This window comes from Magallana gigas, chromosome 6 (genome assembly GCF_963853765.1).
Source record: "Magallana gigas chromosome 6, xbMagGiga1.1, whole genome shotgun sequence".
Classification (NCBI taxonomy): domain Eukaryota; kingdom Metazoa; phylum Mollusca; class Bivalvia; order Ostreida; family Ostreidae; genus Magallana; species Magallana gigas.
In genome coordinates this window covers 2,493,280-2,520,815 of record NC_088858.1, presented here as the reverse complement: position 1 = coordinate 2,520,815, position 27,536 = coordinate 2,493,280, and the positions used below count along the sequence as shown (strand labels likewise).

Sequence of the window (27,536 nt, the reverse complement as noted above, 5' to 3'; positions counted from 1 at the left end):
TCAGTCTGAGGCTCTCTTTTAAGCATTAAGAAGAATTCACAACTTTGTTGTCGTCAGGAGAGATAGTAACGTTTGTAACAGCCAAAAAAAAGAAAGATAAAGATAAAATTCAAGATTAATTATTTTTCAAAATATTATTGATAAAGTTCTTTTTTTTTTACTGTATTAGGGGCGGAACAGAATCTTTTGTAATTTTTAATGTACTTAAAACCAATCAGATGGTAATGAAGTCATGTGACAGAAGACCCATATCATATAAAAGAATGAGGAAGTCTTGATTTGTTAGATCATCCGTCTTTACGCTTGAGGGTAAATTATGATGCACGATGGTTAAAAAAACTCTTGAAAATCTTCAATTCATTTTACTTTTAAAATGAATGAAGACAATGATATTGCCATTGTGGGTATTGGTTGCATGTTCCCTGGTGCTGAGAACCTTGAAGAATTTTGGAAAGTCTTGGTCAACGGAGAAGACCATGTCCAGGATATTCCTCCTGAGAGGTTTAATGTAGAAGCTTACTATGATCCTGATCCTGATCATCCCTACAAGTCCTATGTAAGAAAGGCTGGCCTTCTACAAAGGTAATCTCATTTTTATTTATTTATTTACAGTTTTCCTTTGGGTTTATTTTGTAAAAATTATCTGGGTTTGTGACAATTTTTGTAAAAATATTCAAACAATATCACAAGCAAAGATGAAAATGAAATATCTTGAACAAATTCAAAACAACAAGAATAAATTAGAAAAACCAAATTGCACAATTACTTTGAATGTTATCAAAATTATAGTACCCATTTCATAACTTAAATAACCTCACATCACAAACAATAACTAGGTTTGGTTTATTGTCATTAATCATTTAATCAAATGCTAAATAGATTTTCTAAATGATTACAATAATTCACCAATCGATGGTTATTACAATAGAAATGCATAAAAGCTTTTTTCTCGAAGTGCTTCGTTATAATATATATTTACTTGAAGTATACCATACATGCCAGAGGATAAACAATCAATGCTGTTGACTGTGGTGCTTGAAAACTTGTTTCAGTACCGATACATCATGACTTATCAGATATCTATTTTTTAATTTTTGATGATGGTAAAGTAATTTTATTTTCTAATTTAAAGAATTTTACATTGTTTTTGCAAAGCGATGAATATAGTGTGTTATAACAAAACTTTGATGATCAAGTTAGAAATCCCTATGGGTGAAAGATACAGCGAATGGGTAGTGTGTCGGCTATTACGTCGCACCGAAGGTTTCCGATCTCAGAGGCTTCAGATATGCATATTGAGGTCACGCGTCTTATCAGCTCAGTAATTCAGCAATAGCTGTGAAGCAGATGGGAGTAGTAAGAAAAATTTTGCAGAAATTGTGTCCCACTCACAATTTAACTTGTTGGTCAATGTTTTTGTGATTGTGTCACCTGTCCTTTAACATGAAAATGTTCTTAAACAGATTAAAATTTTTAAAAAATGTCAGCTAACCTTTAGTGCGTATAATTTTTCAAGCAAACATACAACAAAACATTCAAATGATTAAATCCTTTATAATTCATAAATTAGTTATAAATGAACAGATTCATCGGTATCAGAATCATCGTATCATGGATAAACCGAAACCTGGGAGAAAACGTTCGCACAACTTAAGGTACACCGATCCTCAACCTAAATTTTTTTTTCATCATAAAATGTTCTATATCCTTCAAACTTTATAACTGTACTGAAATAAAAAGTAATTTACTGATTGTGTCCATGTATTATACGAATTTTTTTTTTTACCACTATGGATATGATAGAATAAACAGACAACGTCATTAGTTAGATCAAATTAGGAAGAAAAAAACCAGTTGTACCGGTGCAGTTCTGACTCGAACTCTTTTACTCTTACGCAGTAGGTCTCCTTGGACCCACAAATCCAAGCAGTTTGTTGACCAGTATTCGAAATATTAACAGTAAAAGACTAATTAAATTTGTCTACATAAATGCAGATTTATGATACAAGTAAAATAGGTCCGGGTAATTAAAAGTTATCGAATATTGCTAAGGATCGGAGAGAGTTAAGATACATGAACGTTTATTCTGAGAGAAAACATGCCCTAAAGAAATCTTAACCAGTATTGAAATGTTTATTAAATTTGTTCTAATACCAAAAAGCTTATTCAATGATCATTCATATGCTATTATTTAATTTTATACATAATCACGTATATTGATTAATGACATAAATCAATTTATTTATTGATAAGACAAATATTAGACAACAAATGTGTTCAAGCAATAACAAGCCTCACCTGAACAATTGACTAGTCGCCAATTAATCAAAGGATATTGATGAAATCGATAAAACATATAATGGTTGTCAAAATAATTGAAAAAACGCTCAAATCGGGACCACGTTCCTTTAAGTAATCAAGCAATGCATATATAAAAAATACCTGACATGATCTGAACAAGACATTATTCTTTTTCATACATTCCTATATCTTTGTGCATCAAAACAACAGTGGTTACAATTTCTCCATGGTACGATTCCCTTGGGGACGTCATCTCTAGAAGAAAGCTGACCAGAATGTGATTAACTTATAAAATATGTCTATATGAAAAAACATGATGTTTCATAATACATGTACTTTATAAGCTAAAGATATTATAATTAGAGCATGAAGTTTTTTAGAGCGTAAAGTACGTAAAAGAGCTCATTTGATATTTATTCGAATAAAAAATGAACTCGTTACTACAAAGCACCAGGAAGTTTTCCGAATCGTCTAGCTAAGTACAATTTATTTATCATTCAAATTTTTAATGCAAATAAGGGTATCTTATTGCGATATTAATATTTGTGTGTGACCTCGAATTGGGAATTATTGACACAGTTCACAGAATATTCAATTCAGGGGACCACGCTGAGCCTCACAGAAGCTGACATTCCCAATGCTGCTTTAATACCATTTTGATATCACAATAAAACAACTTTTCATAAATGTTTTATGATAATATATGCATCCGTTTATGAACGATTAAATCCATTGATATTTTAAAACTACAACTTCACAGTGCTGCGAACTTTTCAGTGAAAGACGAATTCACGACTCATTTCTTTACATTGACTTTTCTAAATGTTGGTAATAAAAAAAACACACGCTATCGCACTTTTGAGATGTTTATCGTTTAATTATCTAATAATAAGGCAATCAACATTATTATTTATATTTTAAAGACTTCATTTACATCAATTGCTGATAAGTCAACTGTTAAGATGACGTATCAGATAATTGTGAAACATATGATGCGTTTAATGCCTCGATTAGGTAAATGATTTTAGGGTGTCTTTTTGGTGCAAGAACCATTACGACGTCATAACTGATTCAATTAAGTTTTTCCCGTACTATTCGACTGAGAACATAGCACCCCCCCCCAAATTCTTGACATTCTTTATGCTATAAGTAGTTCTGATACCCCTATACATGTATTTATTTTGGCATCGTTTTAAAGAGAAGGTAAAGAGGTCCTTAATGCCGATTTTGGAAATACTGTAGACATTCTAGCCACATAAATGGACAAAACTCCGAAAATTGCTGCTTGTTTCTTACATTTTTTATATTGCAATGACATTTTTACCCAAAAACCCCACGATTTAAAATTGTGTTTACCAAAACTTAAGTCCCAATACACGATATCAAACAATCCTATTGTTATGAAGCTGTACCAACAGAATTTATTTTGAATTTCATTAACCTTTAATTTACTTGATATTAATCTTAATGTATAATGCAGATGTTTTGATATGATACATTTTATCAAATTGCTAATAATATAATTTGGGGCATATGTCTGACAGTATCAGATACAGTTCATTAACAGGAATGCAATGAAACACTTGCATGATGATATGTTTGATACAACTATATTTTAAAATCTTGTACTCGGTGCAAGGGACATTCAATGCCTAACTTTATACTGAAAGTTAATTTATTTTCAGAATTTTTATAACATGTTAACCGAATTTCCTTGATTTAAATACTTGCTCCACACTCATGAGAACAAATTGTAACTTCTCGACCTGAGTTCAAACATCTTGTCTTATAAAGCTGAACGGTAAAGATATTCGAGAGTGTTGATAAAATAATTAACAGCTATGTAAAATATTTTGAGTGAAAAATACTTCTATGTTAATGAAAACATTTTTCCCATTTTAATTACATATGTAGCTAATGTGATTTTAATAATAAAATTAGTAATATTAATAAGGTGGCAGAGGAAGCAATGCGACCAAGCTCCTACCTAAAGTTGTTAATTTTACTTATGATTTAACTACTAAGAACATAACCCACTTTTTCATTGGCTGATCAAAAGTTCCGTGCCAACCAAATATTACATGTACATCTCTTTTGTTTTCGGCTCTCTAAGCTGTCAGTATAAATATAAAGTCGCAGTGAAAGTAGAGAAAGTCTTAACGATTAAACACATCACATAATAGAAATGAAGCCATTGCTGATTCGATGAAAAAGTGAAATGTGTTCTAATTACTCATAAACTCCATCTTATGTATACTAAATTTAGCTTTAAAACTTTTATTTCAATTATTGAATTCATATATTGTCTATGAAAAATTCGAAAGTATAACCACTGCAGAGAAGATTCAGTTATAGTTTTAAAACATTTGAAAAAAATACGTCTGGTACTAATGCTGTGTCTAAACCTCCCACTCCCTGATTAACCTTGGAATCATTCTTTTTTATTTGAAAAATATAAAAGACTTTCGAACATTTTTTTGACGGGGTCACGTGACCCCGTCTATTGGTGTACTGTCAGCCGAAGTCTCAAACCGGAAGGCACGCGTAGAACACATGAATTGAGTCTACGCGTAAAAAATAGTGCATAAAGTTTTCATGCATTTCAGTAAATATGTATTATAAAAACATTAAATCTTTTTAAGTCTTCTGTGTATAAACAAAATTTTATTTAGAAAATAAACAAATAGTTTTATTGATCAAAATATTCTTGCTCGGGTTCAAATGTGGAATGAGTTACGTAACTGAATGAAGATTCAGTTGGTGTACGAGCTCATTAATCAATAGAAGAGGTTGATGGTGGAATAGAAATTAAAGTTCCCAAACGCAATGTGCCATTTTTGAAAAGTTGTGAATTTTATTTTGACAATCTTTCACCTTAATACTACCAAACTTCATGCGCAAGCCGAAGTTAAAATCGGAACGGGTTATACACAGATGTTTTACAAATCAAATATGTGTTTCATTGGCTTCCAGTCCACTTGCGGTATGACTGCTGTTCGTCTCTAAATAATTTTGAACAAAGAAAATAAAAACAAGTCTGAATTTGCCTTCTCGTTTGTTGGCTCTTTAGTTGATTAAATTGAATTTAAATTTTATACAATGCATTGTAAGCAAAATCTATAATAGATTATACATTTTGGAAGACTTATACATCATATAATATATACGATCTTATCGATTGAAGAACCAAGTTAAATGTTAATGTTCATGTTTTCCGGCTTAGTTGGAATCAGGCTTGGGGTGAATTACATTGTAAACTAATGCATTACATTACCATTACTTCATGAATTAGGGCATTAAATTACCATTACTTAATTTTCTTGAAGTAATGCATTACATTACCATTAGATGATTAAAGTAATGTGAAAGTCAATAAGTTTAAAAAAAGTAATTTGAAAACTAAATAAAAAGTTTTTGTTAATATTATTTAAATAAAACATGCTTAAATATTTACAGGTTCATGTTCATGATCACTATCAAGTTCAAATTTATGATTTTTAATGAAAGGAACGGTTGTATTGTAATTCGTGTAGGTGATGCACGAGTTTACACAAAAAGTAGTAAGTGGCGAACGGATTTATTTTTACCTATTAATTTTGCATGAATCGCAAATGAAGAAAATCGTGTCAGAGAAGTCGGTCTTAAAAATCAAAATGGCGACCGTGACAAATCTTTTTATTGTCAAAGTTCTTAGAATCTTATTGTAAAAAAAAATATTTCTAACGTTAGGTGCCTGTGTTTGTTATCGGTATACAAATGTTCACTTTGATTGTTACTCCAGCAGTTTTAAAGTTTTCGGGGTTTTCATAAAACTTTTATTGCGGATACCGTCCGACTTGAGGATTTTTCCTAGGATCACAAAATTGAATAAATCTAATGATCAAAATCATCTACTTTGATATAGTTGTTTGATTTTCCCGGTTAGTAGTACTTTTTAAAAAAATTTCCTTGGGGTCTTATTTTTTATATATTATACCGTGTGTCAATTTTCTACAATTATGAAGGCCAGGATTGAGTAAAATTTAGACAAAGTATCAGACAATTGAAAAAAAGCCGAATTAAGATAGATTGTAACAAGTAATTCAAACTCAAAAATTTTGGAATCATATTCGAGGAAATCCAGGACAATTACAAATTCAAACTTTCAAGACCCCGTCTTTCAGTAATCTCAGTACTTTGATTTTTACAAAAAGAGTTTCAGAAAAGGTACATATAAATTAAGAAGTCTTTTGACGGCACCCCTATCTATTTGAAATAGCTGTTAGATTACCATTGTAATACATCATACATATGTTAGTGATATTGTATATATTTTTAAAAACTTCAAAACCAAAAGATTACTCTCACTAAAAAGTGTACAACCTTTATTTCCATTCATACTCTACTTACTAAAATTTTAACAGCAGTAAAGGAGAAACTTCAAGAGTGCCGTGCAACAGTATATTCAAGAAGCGGTATCAATCTGATGTGGATACCTAAGAATTCTAAGGAACTTTTAGGAAACTTTACCAAATTCAAAAGCATCAAAACTTGCGATTTTTCTACACTTTATACAACCACCCCCACGATAACTTCAGGTTAAGGTCTTTTGATATCTTGAGAGCTGCTTTTTCATTGAAATTAAATCACGTAAATTTACTTACCTTGTCATCGGTCATTTGCGAAACTATTTTGTTATAAACCATTCGGATTATGCATACAGGTACTCTAAAGTGAATATTATTTTCAAAAATGCTTGAGTTTCTAATATACAACATCTATGTATTTTTTTGAAATCAGGTCTTCTACAGTGGTAGCAACGTTATTGTTGCGAGCAACACGTACGATTATAATACACGAACGATCACGCACAATACACGAACGATTCCGCACGATACACGGACGATTACCAAATGAGTATTCACGAACAATAACGATAAAACACACAATCGAACGATTCTACACCATTAAAACGCAAAATCAAGAATAATTTTTCAGATTAGAATTAAGGACACGTATTGCTTTCATTTGTTCTTCAATATGTTTGTGTTTTATTGGAAGGCGATATGTACAGTACCATAGAAGTATATATTACATACATGTAGGATTATACAAAAATTAATTGTTTTGTCTCCATAACGAATATTCACTTCTATCATAAGTTAAAGAAAATTAAGCGTAAAAGAAATGAAGATAATGCTTAAACTACACGAAATTATTTACATACGAGTTGATGTTAATGTAATCGTATTCCCTTACGTACGATTTGAATAACCTATATACAGGTAAATTTGTTACTTTGATCCATTGAATTTGAATTTTACACATATTTTCATAATTTACGGTAAATATTTATTCTATATTATTTATTCTATATTTAAGGCGTCTAAATATTTTTTTTCTATCGAATGTTTATACAATGTACCAGGGAGGAGTGTTTGCGTATCGTATTCACACTTGAAAGATAAACGTTGGGACTAATTGTCTAGTTTTAAACGGGAAATGGGTAAACTTGACCGATTTCATTCAACGTGTCGCTCTTGCAAATATGATTAAAATTATGTTAAGATACAATGATTGCTTGATATAGGCTGATTATAAAACTATGCAAAACTAACGCGACCGAACAAAGGATTGAATGAGTTGTTGAAATACATACTGAATCTGTTTAACGACGAAAGAGAGAGGATTTTAAAAAGATCAGCGCTGACATATTCATGAATGTTAACAACTGTCAATGTTCTTCTATTTAAACAAGTGTTAAATTTACATTGTTGTATTGTTTAAAATAATACTTGTCTACGTATTAAGAATAAATCATGGTACTGTAAAACGAGAATATATGGCGCACTACAAATTTTAGCGCCTTTGGCGCAACTGCCTCTGAGCGCTAAAATTAATAGTGCGCCAACGATTTTCCATATGTAGTAAATTTCTTCAAGTTGCAAAACAATAACGTCAGTCCATTTTTAATGCAATATAGAAGTGTTCGTTTACGTAATATCAGATGTCGTCGATTCTGTTTGTTTAAACAATTACACAGGTAAACGGTATGGGTTATCGGGTATAAGCGCCTAAACGTGGATTAATTAATTCAATTTTAATTGCTTTTTAATATCTCTCATTAGCACCTTGGAAAATTGGGCTTCTCCCCATGCCACTTCCATTTAGCGCATTGAGGTGAAAATGTGATTAGCGTGGCGATCGTGAACGCTGACAATACATGATTGATCATAATTTCTTTGATCTCTGATTAGTGGATATAAAGATAACAAGACGTTACCTCTTTTTGTGTTATTTTAATGTAAAATTACTGTAAAAAAGATTCGCTCATGGTGATCGAAACTCGTGGTAAATGTAGCATTCGATTTCACTTTTAGTTTCGGGACTCTTCTAGTGTTATCCAAGTCGACACGTTAAATTCAAAGTCAGATAACTCAAATTTGTTTACCAAGAAGAATTACACATCATCGCCAATAAATGAAGTTTTCATATCTATCTACTGACGATTTACACACAAAAAAAAAAGTTAATTGTTCTCAACGACAATTTATCGTGCATGCGAAATAGAAATCAAAGTCGTTGTGTTCACGTGCTTGAGTGAACACAGAACTAAATTTAGACGTTATCGCTTATCAAACAAGAACATTTTTTGTATTCTTTTTTAAAGAAAGATGCGCTAAAATATAATTGCGCCAATGTACTAGCACTTGCCTTTGCGCTAAAATACGTATGCGCCAAATTTTCTCGTTTTACAGTATTCCGAAAAAAAAAGTTACAAAACGAAAAAACGCACTATCACGCAGGGTGAAAAACGCAAACCAATTTTCCTTCTACACACACGATCCCGCACATTACACGAACGGTCACCCAAGTTACACGAACTATTTTGCACTATTGGCTTGTCAACATATAACGTTGTTACCACTATAACAATCTGTTAGAATTCCCAATGGATACCTATTGCGCCCCATTATTAGTAGACATAATACCTATTTTTGTATTCATGTGAAGCAGAATTTATTCAAAAACTTGTACATGAAAAAAATGAATCACTCGCTGTGGCCTTTAATCCAACAGTCAACAGTATCGACGACGTATTATCAATTAACAATTGCTACTTCCATACTTACGTCGACTCGATATATCCCAATGAATTTGAAATAAAAGATAACACGTCAGAGTCTGCGTCATTGTTTAATATTTTGGAAAGTTTTACGGGAAAGGGACATTGATGGTAACCTTACAACAAAACTTAATGATAAACGTGATGACTTCAGTTTTTCTGTAGTCAACTTTCCTTACCTATGTAGCAGTATACCTTCATCTCTAGCATATTGAGTTTTTGTCTCTCAATTAAGTTGATAAGTAAGGGCATGCTCTACGTATGAACAGTTTCAAAGGCGATGCAAGCTATTGACCATCAACAGTCTCGATTGAAGTAATCTTTTCGTAAGTTCTATGGTCGATACAACGATCTTGTCAGCAAATACAATCTTCCACTGGGTTGCATGCTGACTGACGTTTTTCATTGTTATTATTAGACCATAATTAACCTAATTGTCTACGGATTTCCCAGTTCACTCCTCCATGGTACCTGATCCTACCTCTAATTTTTGTAGAGGTCTGTGTTTGCTCTGCTCCTGTTTTGTATTTTTCTTTGGGACTTTTGATTTTAAATACTGTTCGTTATCTCCACATGTCATTGTATTAAAACTAAACCACACTGGAATGTTATGAAATCTGTTCTTGAAATTCGTAGAGTGAGTGATTAATTTCGTAAAACAAGTCCAAGAGATTAGAACATATTTCCAAAAAAAAAAAACCATGTTTTTCTTTATCAAAATTTTAAGCACTGTGGAAACGCACTTTGAAAAATTACGCTCTTTGAAAATATTTTTCAAAGTGCGTTAAATTTGGGAAAAAATCCACTCACTTTGAAAAAATATTTCAAATACCTTTCAACTTTGTTCGTCATGAAGGTCCATTCAAATACGAAAATACTTTTTCATATAAATGAAACAGTCTCTTTTAATTAAGGTGGCTCTATACACCCACAGTTTATTCTAATTTTCAATAGAAGACCACAAAACATATACTTATCAAATATTAAAATGACGATAGGGATACTATAGGTATTTTAAAAGAATTTTTTAATGTTTTTTCGTGTTTTTGTAAAATATTTTTTAAAAAGACAGCTATCAACAAATTGAGAGAAATTATTTTGTCATATAATGGATATTTCCTTCGGACACATAAAAAAAATATATCACTTCTTAACATTCAAAAATGTTATTATTGCATTTTTTTTAGTATTTCCCCAAAACATATTTTTTCATATTTTCTTACTCTGTTGACAAATCATCTGAAACAGTTGCTTGATGTTATGAGAAAATGTATTTTAATAAATGTGACATAAAAAATTGAATGAAAACCATTGCAAATAAACACAAAAAATATTTAAAATTTTATTTGGTATGAAAGTTCCTCATGTAAGGGTTATCGTTCCTAAGTCCCAAGGCCCAAACACCTTGAGGACTTTTCATTTCTGAGTTGAAGAAAATATCCTAAATATAATGTTGGAATGATAAATACATACATATTTCATTATAGACTTTGTCCTGTATAAGTGAATATATTCGCTTTAATGCAAAACTAAGTCAAATAAATAAAGGGGAACATTGACTAGGCTAATAGGATTTATGTATCCCAACCTGAGAGAAATTCAACGCAACCCTCTCATCCCCGTTAGGTGTCGATATTAATGTGCATTAAAGTATACTATAATTGAAATATTTTTACCTGTTTAGAATTTTCTTTCACGGTATTCAACCAAAAATTACGTTTTAGAAGTTAAAAATTTTATTGTTCTCAACGGGAATCAAACTCATGACCTACTGGTTTGTAGTGAACCCACTAATCCACTGCGCTACGGTGTAACATATCGATGATGCTAAAGACACTCTTTAAAAATTTATACTTGATTTTATTGTTTATTTCGATAAATAATACCACACAACGTGAAGGTGTCACAAACCACATTACTTGTAAGTAATAAATTTTCCAATTATCAAATTAAATCTATCCATTTAACAAATTTTTCAAAATAGCGGTTCCCATACAATTCACCTCAGTTTAAATCAGCCAGTACCGGAAATGCATGTTTCCAGATTTACTTTTTTGCGTACTGCGTCATCAAAAAGTGGTGTATAGAGCCACCTTAATTAAGTGATATATATGAATTGTTTTATTCTACAATTAACCTTGTTTTGAAGACACAAAATAAAATAATTTTATTTCGGCTTAATGAAAAAATTACAGACCGTCAGCCATCTAAAAAATCCATAAAAAGAAATATAAATTCAAAGCAGAGCTACACGGACCTCCAAATAGATAGTGGTTGGAACAAGTGCCTTGGAGAAGTAAGGTATTCAATCAAAAGTCCAGAGCAGAGCAATCAAAGACTTCTGGAAAACCTCAGAGGCAGGATCAGGTGCCTAGGAGGAGTAAGCATCCTCTGCTGACCGGTCACACCCGCCGTGCGCCCAATGTCACATCGGCAAAATTGTCATTATCGGGAAAAATGTCGTAATTTGGGGAAAATATCATGATCGGGAAAAAACGGAGAAAATCCGTGGACTAATCGGTATTCAATCAATTGTCCAGAGCGCCCAAAGTTACATCGGCAGAAATGTCATTATCGGGAAAAAAGTGACATCAAACCGGGCAAATAAACTACCTTAGATAATTACTGTGAAATTAAAAAGTTACAAAAAATTCCTGTAACTGCAAACCTTAACATTAAACTGACCATAACTCGTAAAATGCAATGTACGTCATGTTCCTTTTCGTCGCCACGATCCCTACTACCCTTTAACAACAGATCTTTTAACTGTACAAACTGTTTTGCGTACATGTCTCACCTGTGTGGACTTTTACCTGGCATAGCCGTGATAGTCCTTCACGATGAATTGAACTATTTTGGTGCACAGGAGAAAATATTAAATAAACAGGTCAATGTGCTATACGTAAATTTAGGTGTACAATCGGATGTAATGAGTTGAAAGGATTTATATACTTATACGTTAATGCGTTTATGTACATGTACGTTTATGAGTCGCGTTCGATCTGCTTTAATATATATCTTTAAATTTGAATAGAGAGAAGAAACAATAAAAACTTTTTTCGAACCGTATAATTATATGAGTAAGTGTTGGTCCACTTTTTTAACATTTATAAAAATGTTTCCGTTATAACTAAATAAAAGTTTATATCCTATACTCTTTATAAAAAAATATATATTTATATATTATCCTCTCTATAGAAGAGTTAAAGAATATTTTTTAAATAGAGAGAGAGAGAGAGAGAGAGAGAGAGAGAGAGAGAGAGAGAGATGAATGTAAATTTTAAAGCTTTTAAATACACTTTTAAAGAAAAAAACCTGCTATATTTTTTATGAAAATGTTACATGGGAATCATAAATGACTTTTAATTGATAATGTACAAGAAAAAATCCAATGAGATTCTGTCAGCTAAACACATCGAGTGTCCTCGGAAACAATGACTATGTCTCTTTCTTTGACAACAGATAAACGTTTATTGGTTTTTGTGATTGTACAGTATCTTGGTGAATTAATAATTAATCAAATTGGATTAATGTTTAAGAGAGAAAACGCTTGCTTTTCTGAAGATTTTAGGGACTTGATGACAACACTTCACAGTGAATAGCAAGGCCCATAGGTAAACAGAACACCAGTCGGTTATAATCACAATAGTATTGTGTTGTGCATGCACTATGTATGTGTATGCACTCGCATATCCGTCTCTTGCCCTGCGTTTCAATCCCTGACTAGGATTTAGACAAGATACATGCACTAAACAACACTATTTATAAATAGGATCAGAAATCGATTCCTTGAAACTGTATTCATTCAAGGTTTTAGCAAATAAAAAAAAACAAAAAACTTATGATGGGAATATTTTATTTCTTTTTTACAATTTTAACTTATTTATTTATTAATATTATTTATTTAATTTATTACTATTTCACATCAAGGTATGACGAGTGGGACAATCGATTCTTTGGTATCAGTGACAGAGAAGCTGAACAAGTTGACCCTCAGCATCACTTTGTACTGGAGACCGTGCACATGGCTCTAGAAGATGCCGGAATTCCAAAAGAGAAAATAGCGGGCACTGACACTGGGGTCTATATTGGTATTGTATAATTACATGAACATCAAAAGACAAAATAAAAACTAATTTTAGTTCAGTGAAAGATAATCAAGTACCAGTCTGAAAGGACTAAAAGCAGGTCTTTTTTTGTATGTTATAGAATCGTATTAACAAAATTAACCTTGCGAACAATGTCATTAATCAATTAACATAATTATACATGTTACATATACCTGTTACATTATTATTATTTTATTCGGGACACAATTTGTCAAAGATTCTTAAAAACAGCAATTAAAATAATGATTGTTGTACAACAAATCAGAAGATGCCATGAAGATAAATTTGGAAACTTCTGGTCTCATTAGATTTCCATCATGATTTTTTTTTCTAATAAACATTCTTTTTTTTTTAATTCTTTTTTGGGAGTTGATTTTCAATCAACTCTCCTATGCAGTCACTCGGACAAACCGAAAGTGAAACAGTGTTTGGACCTCAGCACAAATCATTGCTCCTGACAAGACTTAGTTCTTGAAAATTATTGATGAATTCGATGCGATTTATGCTGAAGCATTGTTTTTCAAGGAAACTTGTTTACAAATACCTTAAAAATAGTCAGATTTTAAATGGTACGAACAATTTAAATATTTTTTGTACTCGTATGTATTCCTACGCCAGAGTTAAATATAGTCTCGTTCAACTCGACGCTCGGCTGTCTCCGTAAACCCTTGTCGGAGATTTACGGTGTCAGCCGAGCGTTTGGTTTAACAAGACTAGAGTTCAATATAAAATAATTGCTTGGATCCATACAATTTTCGAGAAATATTTCTATCACTGATACATAGTTTGATTGAATTTATTTTATCTTTAAATATTATTGAACATGATTCATATGGAGGTCTCTCGACATTCTAGTCGAAAAAGTTCAAAAATTCATATTATAAAAATATGCGTAATTCAAATTAGAAACTACGTATACATGTACTTGTAATGCAAAATAACATATCATTGATTTTAAAATAAATAAACATCGACAAAATCAACTCCCGTCAGTTCTTCAGTACTTTGATTTAATTTTAAGTTCACCTGATCTGACAACTCAAATGAGCTTTTCCGATCAATTTTATCCGTCTTTCTGTTCAGTCTGTAAACATTTCACATTTTTTAGTTATGCTCTAGAACAACTAAACGCACCTAGCCAAAATTTTACACGAAGTATTATTAAGAAAGGGGGACTCTTTTTCTTTAAAATGAAATGAGAAGTTCTCTTCAATTGAATAAGAATTTAATTCTTATTGAATAATTGAAAAAATTGTTAGCACTAAAAAATATCATTTTCTTAGAAACTATATGACAAGAAAATCTTGTGTGATAGCATCCTCAGGTAGTGTAAATGAAGCTTAAATAAATAGTGATCCCTGGAAGAGATGGGTTCAATCAAGATAATGGTTAAATTATTACTTGGTGAAAAATGAATTAAAATCTTTTAAATTCTTCTAATTAAAATTATGAATTAGAAAAATTGTAACTTCTGGGAAGCATCCTCAGTAGTAAATATTCACATTCGATGAAACCATGATCCCATGGTAGAGTTGGGACACAGTGGAGAAATGAATTACATAAAAACACAGAGATAGGCTGTGTAATTATTTAAAAACCTTCCCAAAACACATTTGACCAATCAAGCTGAAACACGTGGTGAAGCATCCCTAGTAATGCAGATTTATTTGTGGAATAAGGATAAATATTTTTACATCGGAACAAATAAAGAACAATCTTTGATAAACTTCTTATCTGAAACAACAAAATAAGCCCTATGTTTTTCATGATTGAATGTAGAAAAAACCATTGAAACAAGACGTACTTTACAAAATTGTCTATTCTTTTAATTTTATTTCATAAAGTTGATAAAATGAGAGTTTGGTTAGCGGTTGAGTAATGCACGGCCTCTGAGACTCTTCGCTTGTTTGAAGTACTTGATTGTGTTTGCAGCAATATGTCACTTATTGTATTTGTTAAAATCGTAATCGAACACTGTTTTCCACCTCGTAAACTTTTCAGGAAATAAGAGCTCAAACAATTAAAAAAAAAAAAGAAATGAAAACGTAAAGAAAAATTCGAGCAATCAATTAATAGGTTAAATTCCCATTGTATAGGGTACTGATGAAAATAATTTCTCCAAACTTTTTCGATTACAGTGTCGGTAAAAGTCGGTTAACTACAACTAACGAATTTTTTAAGCATTTTTTAATAAGATGATTTTTATGGTCAATTATTCTCTCATAGAGTTTGAACGCTTAATGTCAAGAGTTAATTTATTGTCAACTAAAACAAGTTTCTTCCTTAATTAAGAGTAAAGCTACGAGTAATACATGTATAATTAATCAAACACGAAAGAAAAATATTAAGGTCCTCCATAGAGCAATGTGGTCCCTGGGTCTTATGATTGTTTCTGATTTCAAGGTGCAATGAGTCACGACTGGGACTCTAACCTCCGGACGGCTAGACAGAAAACTACAAACACTACTGTGACTGGCTGCGACTCCAGTATTCTGTCAGCAAGAATCGCTTACTTCTACAATCTGCTAGGTCCTGCTATGACATTGAACACTGCATGCTCGTCATCCATTATAGCTTTTCACACAGCTTCCCAGGCGCTAAGAAATGGTAAACAATCAAGGATATGAAATTGTTTTTAATATGCAACAATGTAGTTTTATGAACAATAATAAGAAATGGAACGATTAATAGATTTATTTTTCGGCAGGTGATATATCTATGGCAATTACTGGTGGTGTAAATTGCATCCTTGATCCATCCATTTTCATCAGTTTATCTACAGCTAGAATGGCATCACCAACTGGGAAGTGTCACACCTTCTCCGAGAATGCAGATGGATATGTCCGTGGGGAGGGCTGTGGGATTGTCATATTAAAAACACTTAGAGATGTAATGAATAGGAATTTTAATTTAATATTCCTTTTTTATGTTTCAAGTAAGCCTTTAGCTAATAATATTATGGATTATGATGAAAATGTGAAATATGTAGAACGTTACGTCATTCCTTTTTAGGCTCTGCGTGATAAGAACAAAATTTGGGGCACTATTTTTACGGGACTAAATCAGGATGGTCACACAGTCAGTCCAATTACATCCCCATCTGGCAAACAACAGGAGCAGCTGCTGGAAAATGTTTTTGAGAAATACAAAATCCAGCCAAGTAATGTGCAGTATATAGAAGCGCACGGTAAAATCCTTAACTTAAATTTAAAAACGCATACAAGTTATTAGATTTTCATTGATGTAAACATCCCTTATATGGACCTGTGATGTGTTTTGCTTATTCAAGTTTATACGAACTTGATAAAAATACGTTTGTTGAAAGGACTATTTGCGGTATGGTCTAATATCTGCCCCCAATTTTAACCAATTTTTAAATAGTGTCGTATAAAAACCAAATCTTCATAAATCATTGTTCAGCAGACGCCTATCACTATAATCTTGATTTTAACCACCATTGCTCATCGGCTATTTATCTATGGCGTCAACTTTATGACCTTATTCCCGCAAATTTGCAAACGGATGAAAATATTCTCATTTTTGCTTTATATTTTGCATTCGGAAGTATAGAGCGCAGGTTTGCTCAAGTAAGATTTTAACATATGGGTTTTTTTTCAGATAATTATACACATTATACTAAAAAATGGTACTTGAGCAAGCCTGCGCTCAATGTTTCCCAGTCGAAAAATCATCAGAAAACACCCATATTTTGTCTCAAAACATCAATGTTTCAAAATAAGGCAATATTCATGACGTCATTTCTACACTATGACGTCACTGTGTTTATAAACTTTTGCACCCTTATTTTTAATATGATTCTAACTATCTTCACGCTTATTTTTAAAGCGCTTTATAAAACTTTAATTTTGGGGGCAAGAAATGCATAAAACTGCACATAGTCCTTTTATTTCTGTCTCTTAGTGTTTTGCGGTGTTTAAGGAATTAATTATGATCTGTATGCTTTATATTATACGAAGACCTAGAGGGATGGGAGGTGGGGGTCACAAAACTTACACATTTTATACATTAAAGTTAAAAAAAAATCCTTGGAGACACTCTTGAATATTACTGATGTTATTTGTATGAGGTTGATAAAGTTCAATTTGTTATCCGAATTACGAAATAGGTTTATGCAAATGCATATATGCATTGCCTACTTACGAAAAAATACTTATGTGTAAGATAAAATATTCATCGTCATTTTAAAGATATTAAATCTGATCAATCGACTAAAGCTTGCTAGCGCGTTAGTAACGTTTATCTTTCTTTTTATTGTGACCTATTGTCATCTTTTCTAGAATTAACTAATTCGCCATACAGCCAAATAGTTAGTGTGCAAACTTGTTGAAAATGTTTTCATGTGGCGAGAGACGAGTTTTATCCTTTTTTTCTTTTTTTCAGGAACTGGAACCACAGTAGGTGACTTTACCGAAGTTTCTGCACTTATAAGATTCTTTTCAAAATATGCATTACATGAAATTCCAATAGGTTCCGTAAAAACCAACATTGGTCATTTAGAGCCCGGTGCAGGTGTTGCCTCTTTAATCAAAGTATTGCTGATGATGAAAAATGAAACTTACGTAAAATCGTTGCATGCCGAACCATTAAATTCAAAAATCCCTTTCAAAGAACTTAAACTGAAGGTTTGTCAAAAAGTATCACCATGGCATCCAAATCAGAATGGAAATCGATTAGCTTCAATTAATTCCTTTGGGTTTGGTGGAACAAACGCGCATGCGATTGTTTATGATTTTCAAACTCAAGAAATTAGGAATCAATATGACCTTAAAACATGCCTCAGCATTAACAAATATGTCGTTTTATCGGCCAACGATTTGAGTGCATTACATAATACTGCCAGAGTTTTGCTAAGATCGCTTTCGGATGAAACATCTATCGAAGATCTTTCAAGCACTACTGTTCACTTCAGAAGCCATTATAGCTTTCGAAAGGTTTTTGTTGTTGATGAGGTACAAAGGTTAATTACAGATTTTAACCGATTTACTCTTGAGGAATTGCTCGTCAAAAATGTTGAGAAGGAAAGGCTACGAGTTGTGTTTGTGTACTGTGGCGTTGCTACTGCATGGAAAAGCATGTGTAAATACTTTATTACACATGATGAGATATTTAAGAAAAGCATAAAAGAGATCGACCAATATCTATCTTCCCTTACCAACATCTCAGTATATTCCATTTTTCAAAATGAAGAAGATCTTTCTGACCCTCTGAAAAATCACCTTGCAATATTTGCTTGCCAAATAGGCCTGACAGAGATGTGGAAACATGTTGGGATATTTCCGGATTGTATCGTCGGTCAATCAGTTGGAGAAGTTGCCGCAGCTTATGCAAGTAAGACACTGTCATTAAAAGACGCGGTTCATGTCATATATTGGCGATCACAAAATCTTGCAGCAGAAAGTTCTGGACGAATGATTGTTGTACAGAACTGCAATGTCAATATTGTTGAAGAGAAATGCAAAACACTGAGAAAAGGGAAAGCAAACATTGCAGTGTATCATAGTCCTCTTTCGTGCGCGGTATCTGGTGATGAGACTGCTGTTGAAGAGTTAATAGCTGAATTCGATGATACACCTGTCAAAATTATCCCCCTTAACGTTAGATGTGCTTATCATAGCCATTTAACAATTAAAGCTAGTTTAAAACTCAAAGAAACATTAAAAGGAATTTCACGAAATAAACCATGTACTCCTGTCATATCCACTGTGACAGGAAAGTTAGCAGATGAAATGTTTGGGTCCCCTTCCTACTGGGCGGCCAATGTATCCGAACCAGTCCTTTTTCAAAATGCAATACAAGAAACGAAAAGGCTGAACGCAAACGTGATATTTCTTGAGATCGGACCAAATCCAGTACTAAAAGCACACTTGTCCAACATTTTTCCCGACTCTGTCGAAGATGTTTTACCATCTATGAAAAATAGATCTGAAATACCAACTTTTCAGAAATCATTCATTGATTTATTCTGTAAAGGTTTTTCTGTTATCTGGGAAAACGTTGTTCCAATTCGTTATAACAATCTTCCGATTCCGCGATATCAATTTTCTAAACGGAAGCATCTACACATTTCAGAAAGGATGAAAAAGTTTTTATGTGGGGAACATTATAGAACTTCAAATGCAATGCTAATATCAAAAGTCCCTGGGAATGCAGAAAAATTCAACATGGTCATTAGCAAAGAAAATACACCATTTGTCTATGAACATATTGTAGAAGACAATGCGATAGTTCCTGCTGCTCTGTATGGCGAGATTGCATTAGAGATAGGAAATATTCTATTCCAAAACACAATTACATCTGAATTGGATGTTTCTTGGACTATTCATAGAGTACTCTTTGCAAAAGAAGAGGAGCAGAACATTCTAATCCAGACAAAATGGGAAAGTCAAACGGGTTTTTATTTTGAGGTGTTTGCAGCAGAAAATACTACACCGCCTCTGTCATCGGGTAGAGTTACAGAAGACCAAAATCCAAGACACAGAGAGATTGACTTTTTGAGACTCAAGTCCATTCTACAGTCGGATGAAAAATCCAACTTTTCATATCTTCCCTTGAGGATTTTAGGATTTGAACATGGTCCAATGTATCAATCAATAAAGAAGATAGCTATACGAGACAAAGAAATAGTCTGTGAAATTTGCATTCCTGATTGTTCGGGAGCAGGATTTAAGAATAATGACCTATCCAAGTTGAAAGTATTGCCAGTTAGAGTGTCTCGTTTAGTTGCAAAACAAAAACCAACACAGCGTATGATCTGCTACACAACTGTTTTGTCTGACAATGCAATGAAATCTACTTTTGACATCATCTTAATGCAAGAAAATGGGAATATTATTGCAGAAATACGGGGATTTGAGGCAGAAAAAATCAATTCGCCAGACTCAATACGTTCCCTATCCTACCAAGAGGTGTGGAAACCGACTGACCTGAAGCTGAAGTCAATATCAGTCATCAATAAGGATAATAAGGATATTTTAGTTTTTTCCTGGAACAAAAAATATCTGTCTTTAATCGAAAACGCCTTTTCTTCGAGACAAAAAGGTGTGAATGTATGTCCAATGCTTTTGACCCAAACAACTATTCCTGATGCTTTGCAAAACTATGATATTACAGAAAAAATGTCTGTGGTTACCTGGGATTGATGAATACACGACTGGCAGCCAATTCTTCAATTCCGTATTCAGGATGACGACAGTTTTCCTCCATCTACTTAAATTCTTTCATCAAAACAAAATAAACATTTTTGTCGTCACAAATAAAACCCAGTTATGCACAGCAAGCAATGTACAAGTTTTAGGCACTGAATTATGGGGAATGGTTCGAGCAGTAAAACTTGAAGGAACGGAATTGGCTTTTACTTTACTGGACATTGATAATCTCAGTGAATTTGTATTACACACCATCGTACTCATGTCAACAAACATGGGGTATGACAGTAAACATGTTCCTCGTGAATATGCTATTCGTGAACATGTTTTGTACGCCAATGAACTTGCAACACTACCCGATGATTTTCACACACGTTCATGCAAAAGCAATTTTAAATGGGTACCAAAACCTGTTTGCATTCGTCGTCAAAATAACAAAAATGAAAACCATTTCTTTGGCATAATTTCTAACGACAGAGAATTTGATCAAACTAATCTAGTTTCTGTTAAACCCATTCAAGCTTGTGTGTGCAATGAAGACACTTTTTTCTTCTTTAAAAAAGATGAAAAATTTAATCGATTGGATAGGAATATCGATATTACAGGAGAAGAAATAAGAATCTGTGAAGTTGTCGGACAAGCAACGATTGGAAAAAATGAAACGGAAGTAGTGGCTTGCTGTCTGACAGAACTGAAGACGGAGTTGAAGATTGATAGAAAATGTGTGTTTGCAAAATCTAGTTTAAAAGAATATAAAATTGGATACATGCATGCCATCATTATTGCAAAAGCCATTGCTGATCTCCTAGAAAAGAGAACATGTGTGTTAGTTCAATGTAGTCAAAAGAACTACCTAATTTATAACTTTCTGAGGGTCTTACTGAAAAAGAAAAACTGCATCATAGAATACCAAGATCAATCAAGCAACAAATGGACACAACACACGCACGTTAAAGAGCTTATCATTTTAGCAAACAGTGGATACGTCGAAACAACTTCGTTGCGGCTTCATTACCCAAATTTGCAAAGATGTATTTCATTGAAAGGCATTTTACCTTTTTTTATGGTACACAAAGAAAGTTCATTTAAGTTCCATGTCATTGATGTTGAAGAACTATTTGAACCAAATAATATCCAAGAATTATCTCAAATGGCATTCAAACTACTGAAGAAAATCGAAGAACAAGACACTTGTAACCAATCAAGTGGAATAGATGTTACAGAAATAACTGAACATTTAGAAATAAGAACACCTGAAGAAAATCTCATTAGAGATGACAGCGCATATATTGTAGTAGGAGGACTTACAGGCCTTGGTTGGCTCATAGTCAAATACCTTGCAAGGCGAAAAGCAAGTACCATTATTACTTTTTCGAGACGATCTCTTACTAGTGAGACTGAGCAACGTTTCCTCAACATAAAATATATCCATGGTGTAAAAATTTTACACAGGGAAGTTGACATAACAAGCTTAAAAGACCTTACAAGAACTATGCGATGTCTACAACAAGATCTAGCAGGCGTACCAATTAGAGGCGTTTTCCAAGGAGCTGGAGTATTAAAAGACAGAACGGCGCTTAGGATGACACAAGAAGAATTCCAGATACCACTTTTAGCGAAGATTCTTGGAACATGGAATCTGCATCATGTAACAAAGCATTTGGAGCTTGACATATTCCTTATGCATTCAAGCATAGCTTCTGTGTTTGGAAACTACAGCCAAACAAATTATGCAGCTGCAAATGCATTTTTAGACAGTTTTGCTCATTACAGAAGGTCGATAGGTCTTCCCGGACAGACGATCAATTGGGGAGCCTTAGACGTTGGAATGGGTTCCGACGCTTCACTTCAAGAAATATTTAGCCACAAAGGAACAAAAGTATTATCTGAAAAACAAATTCTAAATTGCCTCACTCGAATGCTTATTTCAGAAAGAACCCAGGGGCTTTTTGCCGATATTGATATTAAAGAAATATTTACTTTCAACAACCTCAAATGGGAAGATTCAAAATACGCAGGAATTGCCCCCGAAGAAGAAGAAGAAGAAGAAGAAATGAGAAAAGTCAAACATGTGTTAAATGGCAATACAGAAACTGCTCAAAATATGATAGATCTCATAAAACAAATATCTGCACAAGTTTTACTTGTAGATGTTTCGGAGTTAATTGAAACCAACTCATTAGTACACTTTGGAGTCGACTCTCAAAATGCAATTGAAATCATTAACACAATATTTTCTATCACGAACGTGAGAATTCCTCTTATTAAGTTGTTGTCAGGCGGAATTACAATCAGTGACTTAGCGTTATTTCTAAAAGAGAGAATGGAATTCGAGAGCATGGCTGGAAAAATGAATGCAGGCGGTGGACATATCTATGAGGATTTTGCCACCAGAAAAAATTTTGAATACATTAAACAAACAAATTCAGTCCTGGTGTTCTCTTATGAAATTTCTGCAGATATAAATAAACCAGAATTGTGGGAAAAGATTTTGCAATTAATGATAAGAGTTAACCCCAGTGTTCGAGTTGTAGACAATACGATTAACACAAACAGCGGTACCTCTCAGACGATCACGGATATAGAAGACTTTATGCTTCCATTTAAAAGTGTAGAGGAAGAGCAATTTTCATCCCAAATGATTGACTGTAGAGATAAAGCAATATCTGTTGCTTATATAAATATGAAAAACAAAGGTATCCTTCATATTTTTTGCAATCGTGCACACTTTGATGTTTTTTGTGGAAAAATCTTTTCTCACGATTTACAAAACATTTCGGAGTATGTTATTGCAAACCAAAGGGTCCCAGAGTGGCTTAACAAGACAAATTTTGACATAGTTTCACTTGGTTCTAGTAAATTGCATACTGTTGCAAACAGGTGCATAACGTACTTTAAAAACCATTTGTTATCGTGCCAAAAACCTGCAAGCTTAAAACGGATTGATTCTACTCTTGTAGAAATTCAAAACAATAAAGTTAGTAAAATAAATATACCATTCATAGATATGAGCGGAATTCAAGATGTTGCATCCAAAAATAGTTGGACAATCGGCGGCATAGTAGCAAGTGCTTTCCAAATCATTTTGAACCAAGTCACAAACGTAGATAGAATACCAGTTATGATGGAGGTTGACGTGCGAGCGGCAATTTCCGAGTGTAATGACCAAATGGCAGCTTGCTCCAATTTCATACCGATTATGTCACCAGACATGTCTATTGCTAGTTTAACAATTCAACAAATTGTGAACGAAATCAACACAAATATGAAAGAAAGCATTCCTTACAGCATATTCCCATATGTTTTTACTAAAGAACTTCCTGAATTTAACAATGACGTGCATGAATGTCATTCTTTTCTGTTTGATACAGAAAGTGGAGATCACCAGTACATCAAAATGAAATCGACTTCCTTGGAGAGGCACGCAGATTTTGAAACATTGCTGTATGCATCACATAGCTTGACAAAAGGCACTCTATCAATAGAGTTTCATTTTTGTCAAAAGCGTGTTTCTAAAGATTTGGCAGTTATCCTCTGTGATTATCTTTGGCGCTTTCTTCAGGCACTACCAAAGATTTTCACAAAACCATTGTTGCATTTACAATCACATGAATCGTTGTTGGAAGGAGGAACAGTACTGTTACCACCGGGTGAGTTATCATTAGTCATTGATATTGTATTTTTTTTTATTAAAGAACGAATAGAATTTACTTAATTTAAAAGTTAAAATCTTTCTTGAATGTTTTACTTTCGTGGTTTTGTTTTTTTAGAGATTAAATATGTATCTCAGTAAAATACTTTAACTAGGTAAGCATTAGATATATTTAACTTTTTTTCTGCCAGGGCCATTTGTTTTAAAAACACTCAACGACAATATCCAGCCTGTGCTTCTGTATGTTCAGAATGGATTCCCGCTTACTCTCGCGTGGAAATCAAACACGATTCACCAAACGGAGCTCTCCGAATTCAAGCATGTAGACGTCATCCAATCAAAAAGTATGTAAGACTTCATATTTATTTTACATATTGAAAATCACCTTTTAATGAATATTCAATTGTTTGAAACATTGGAGTTTCTTATGTTAACTTTAACCTTTTTGAACAAAGTTATTTTCAAAATTCGGATGACACTGATTTTTTTTCAATTTTAAATTGATTCATTTGATATTTTTTTGAAGTAACAAAAAAAGAAGAAGCATGAATATTTTAAGTGCTTCGTATCGTGAATGGTTCCCATGATAATAAAAGCAAAATCTTTAATAAAGACAATTTTAATCTTATTTAAGATAAGAGATTCTGAAACTTGTCGAGGAAGTTGTTTTCTTTTGTTTCTTTGTTCTTTTTGTTTCGTTTTTTAAAATTTTTTTTTTTGTCTGTTTATTTTCGTTTTCATTTTTTTTGCTAAACTTTTTATATTTTACTCATCTGTTACATTGTTAGCAATTACAATCTTCCACTTGGTCGCATGCTGACTGATTTTTTTTTCATGCTAATTGTGAGACCATTACTAATCACCTAATTGTCTACGGACTTTTCTGCTTTTTCCCGATTACGACAAAGTGTACACTGCGGGTATGACCGGTCAGCAGAGGATGCTCACTCTTCCTAGGGACTGATCCTACCTCTATCTTTTTAGAGGTCCGTGTTGCTCTGCTTTGAATTTGTATTTCGTTTTTTTTATTTTTGAGATGGTTGATAGTTTTTTATTGTCATTTTTCATATACCAATTCTAGTATATAAACGACGTTTCAAGAAAATCAACCATGTTGCTCTTTTTAGGGGCCACCTAAAAAAACAGGTACACTTGCTATAAGAATAAAGATGTAAATGGAAAAGTAATTTTTTTCGCACTTTGAAAATTGATTTTTCTCAAAGTGTAATAACGTTGAATATTCCAACTTAAAAATTTTCACAAATTGGCATTAACACAATTATACAATTAAAGCAATTATACCATATATTTCATTCCGTGTTGCTTTCACCCATGTGAAGTCGGGTTAGGAGTTGTAATGATAGAATCGCACATAAAATAAGTTTTTATATAGCAGTAGAGTGTAGCTGTACTTGTGTACAATCATTATAACATCAAACAAGTATGCGCATGTTTCTAATGTATTATTAAATTCCACTAAACTTAGAAGGGTAAGAAATTGCGGTTTCTTTCCAGGGGTGCGGCGTGGTAGGAGGGGGGGGGGGGGGGGCAAGACGTAGGGTTGTAGATTAAGTTTGCATTGTTGAATTTCAGTTTTATTATCTATTTCAAATAGAAAACATTTATGGGTTAAAAAAATCAAAAGCAGATGCTTTAAAATACTGAATGCAAATTTTTGTTAGGTGCACAAATAAAATAGGTTAATCGTTGATGACTTGTAATTAGCTAAAACAAATCAAATAGACTTACACTCTGCAGGGGCTATGGCTGTGCTAGATTTGCTCTTTTTGATTACATTCTTTGCATTAGGCTGGATAGTATGTAATTGATTTCAAACACTGTCACCAGCTGTTTTTAAAGTTATAGCGAGCGTTACTGAGTGGTGTGGCCCCTGGGCATTTTTATTTTTATCTTTTTCTTTGTTATCATGCGAACATGTATTAGTATATTGTTTAAAAAGATTTAATAAAATACATATTGTAAAAAAAAGTCGAAAAAAGAAAAAGTAACCTGTCATCATTGAAAGTTCTTTTGATTTTTGTTTTTTGCCCAACAGTGTTTTTTTAAAACTAATTCAAAAAATAATCAATTAATAGTTTATTTATTAATTTTTATTTTAAAGCGTTTGTTAGCTGCAATTACACATCTATAATCTTTACCACTATAAAAAGAGTTAATAGGATTTGCATGTTTTCTTCCTCTAGTCTTTGTTATCATTAAGATGGGGCCATTAGCTTAAACAAAACTACGCTGTCTTGCTATTGTTTTGGTTTTTTCCCGGAAGTGCAAAAAAAATGGATATCATCCATAAAGTGTACTACAAAGCTAACATTACTGAAGCTTGATCCTTAATATTAACGTGAAAAAACCCTAACGAATAATACATTATTTACAGAATAATAATAATGACACGCGAAAAACATTGTTTTCAAAAAATGAAAATATATATTTTTGTAGTTTATTTCTATCTAAAATTTTGATTGTAGATTATTACGATTTGCATCTGCAATACATTCATGAAAGAGATCCAGTGACATTTCGGACACCGGACTTTGACGTCTGCAGGAAGTGGTGGGATTTCCTTAGGAGTCATTTGCCATCCCACGGGTCAGACATCACGAGAGGCCCACAAATCGAGAAATGTGTTGTCGAAAGCACTTACCTGTAACTTAATAAGGAAAGCTATCAGTATGTGTATGTATGCTAAAAAAACATTAAGACGATTTCAACTTGTGAACTGCGAACATCCATACCTTAATCATGATGTCAGTGACGAAAAGTTGATGGTTTTTTGCTCAATGTTTTTCATTTTGTAATACGAAATGATGATTTGCTGTTTTCGTACCCGAACACTGTCTGCCAGTATAATTCCTTTTTGTCCTATATAGTTTTCCTAACATGTAGGTCATGTCATGTCATACAAAAAATATTTGAAGTTAATGAGGAAAAAATAAATTATTACACAGAGCTATAGAAAATTATTTCAAAAGATTTTTTACCCAGTATTAAGAAAAATTAGCGTACAGGTTTCTAAAATTTCAGAAACAATTTTTTTGAATGATGCTTCATAAAAACAGCTTGGCCAAATACTGTTTATCAGAGTTGGACTTCAAGATAAAAACGATGAAACATTGTGTCTTTCAGAATGAAATATGAAGGAAATTACTCACAAATCAATTTAAAAGTACAATGACCTTGGATAA

The 27,536-nt window shown here is 32.7% G+C and overlaps 2 protein-coding genes and 1 non-coding gene across 3 annotated transcripts; all 3 read left to right on the top strand.

The window, feature by feature from the left end:
• The first annotated feature begins 373 nt into the window (after positions 1 to 373).
• LOC136276105 (uncharacterized) lies at positions 374 to 20,675 on the top strand. The gene is made up of 6 exons (XM_066087075.1): positions 374 to 582; positions 13,337 to 13,497; positions 15,919 to 16,122; positions 16,223 to 16,404; positions 16,528 to 16,702; positions 17,917 to 20,675. The coding sequence occupies exons 1-6, from the start codon at positions 374 to 376 to the stop codon at positions 20,673 to 20,675; spliced, it is 3,690 nt and encodes a 1,229-aa protein (XP_065943147.1).
• Positions 20,676 to 21,831: 1,156 nt separating this feature from the next.
• Positions 21,832 to 22,846, top strand: LOC136276104 (uncharacterized). Its single transcript, XM_066087072.1, has 2 exons — positions 21,832 to 22,743; positions 22,832 to 22,846. The coding sequence occupies exons 1-2, from the start codon at positions 21,832 to 21,834 to the stop codon at positions 22,844 to 22,846; spliced, it is 927 nt and encodes a 308-aa protein (XP_065943144.1).
• Positions 22,847 to 23,088: 242 nt separating this feature from the next.
• LOC105338216 (uncharacterized) lies at positions 23,089 to 27,311 on the top strand. The gene is made up of 3 exons (XR_010714982.1): positions 23,089 to 24,331; positions 24,525 to 24,677; positions 26,820 to 27,311. It is a non-coding gene; the product is annotated as an uncharacterized protein (transcript).
• The last annotated feature ends 225 nt before the right edge of the window (positions 27,312 to 27,536 follow it).

Excerpts from the sequence above, each read along its gene's own strand:
- LOC136276105 (XM_066087075.1), top strand. The coding sequence starts at position 374 with ATGAATGAAGACAATGATATTGCCATTGTGGGTATTGGTTGCATGTTC. Across the intron at positions 583-13,336 it reads AAGGCTGGCCTTCTACAAAG|GTATGACGAGTGGGACAATC; the intron begins GTAATCTCATTT and ends TTTCACATCAAG. Across the intron at positions 16,405-16,527 it reads TATTAAAAACACTTAGAGAT|GCTCTGCGTGATAAGAACAA; the intron begins GTAATGAATAGG and ends ATTCCTTTTTAG.
- LOC136276104 (XM_066087072.1), top strand. The coding sequence starts at position 21,832 with ATGGCATTCAAACTACTGAAGAAAATCGAAGAACAAGACACTTGTAAC.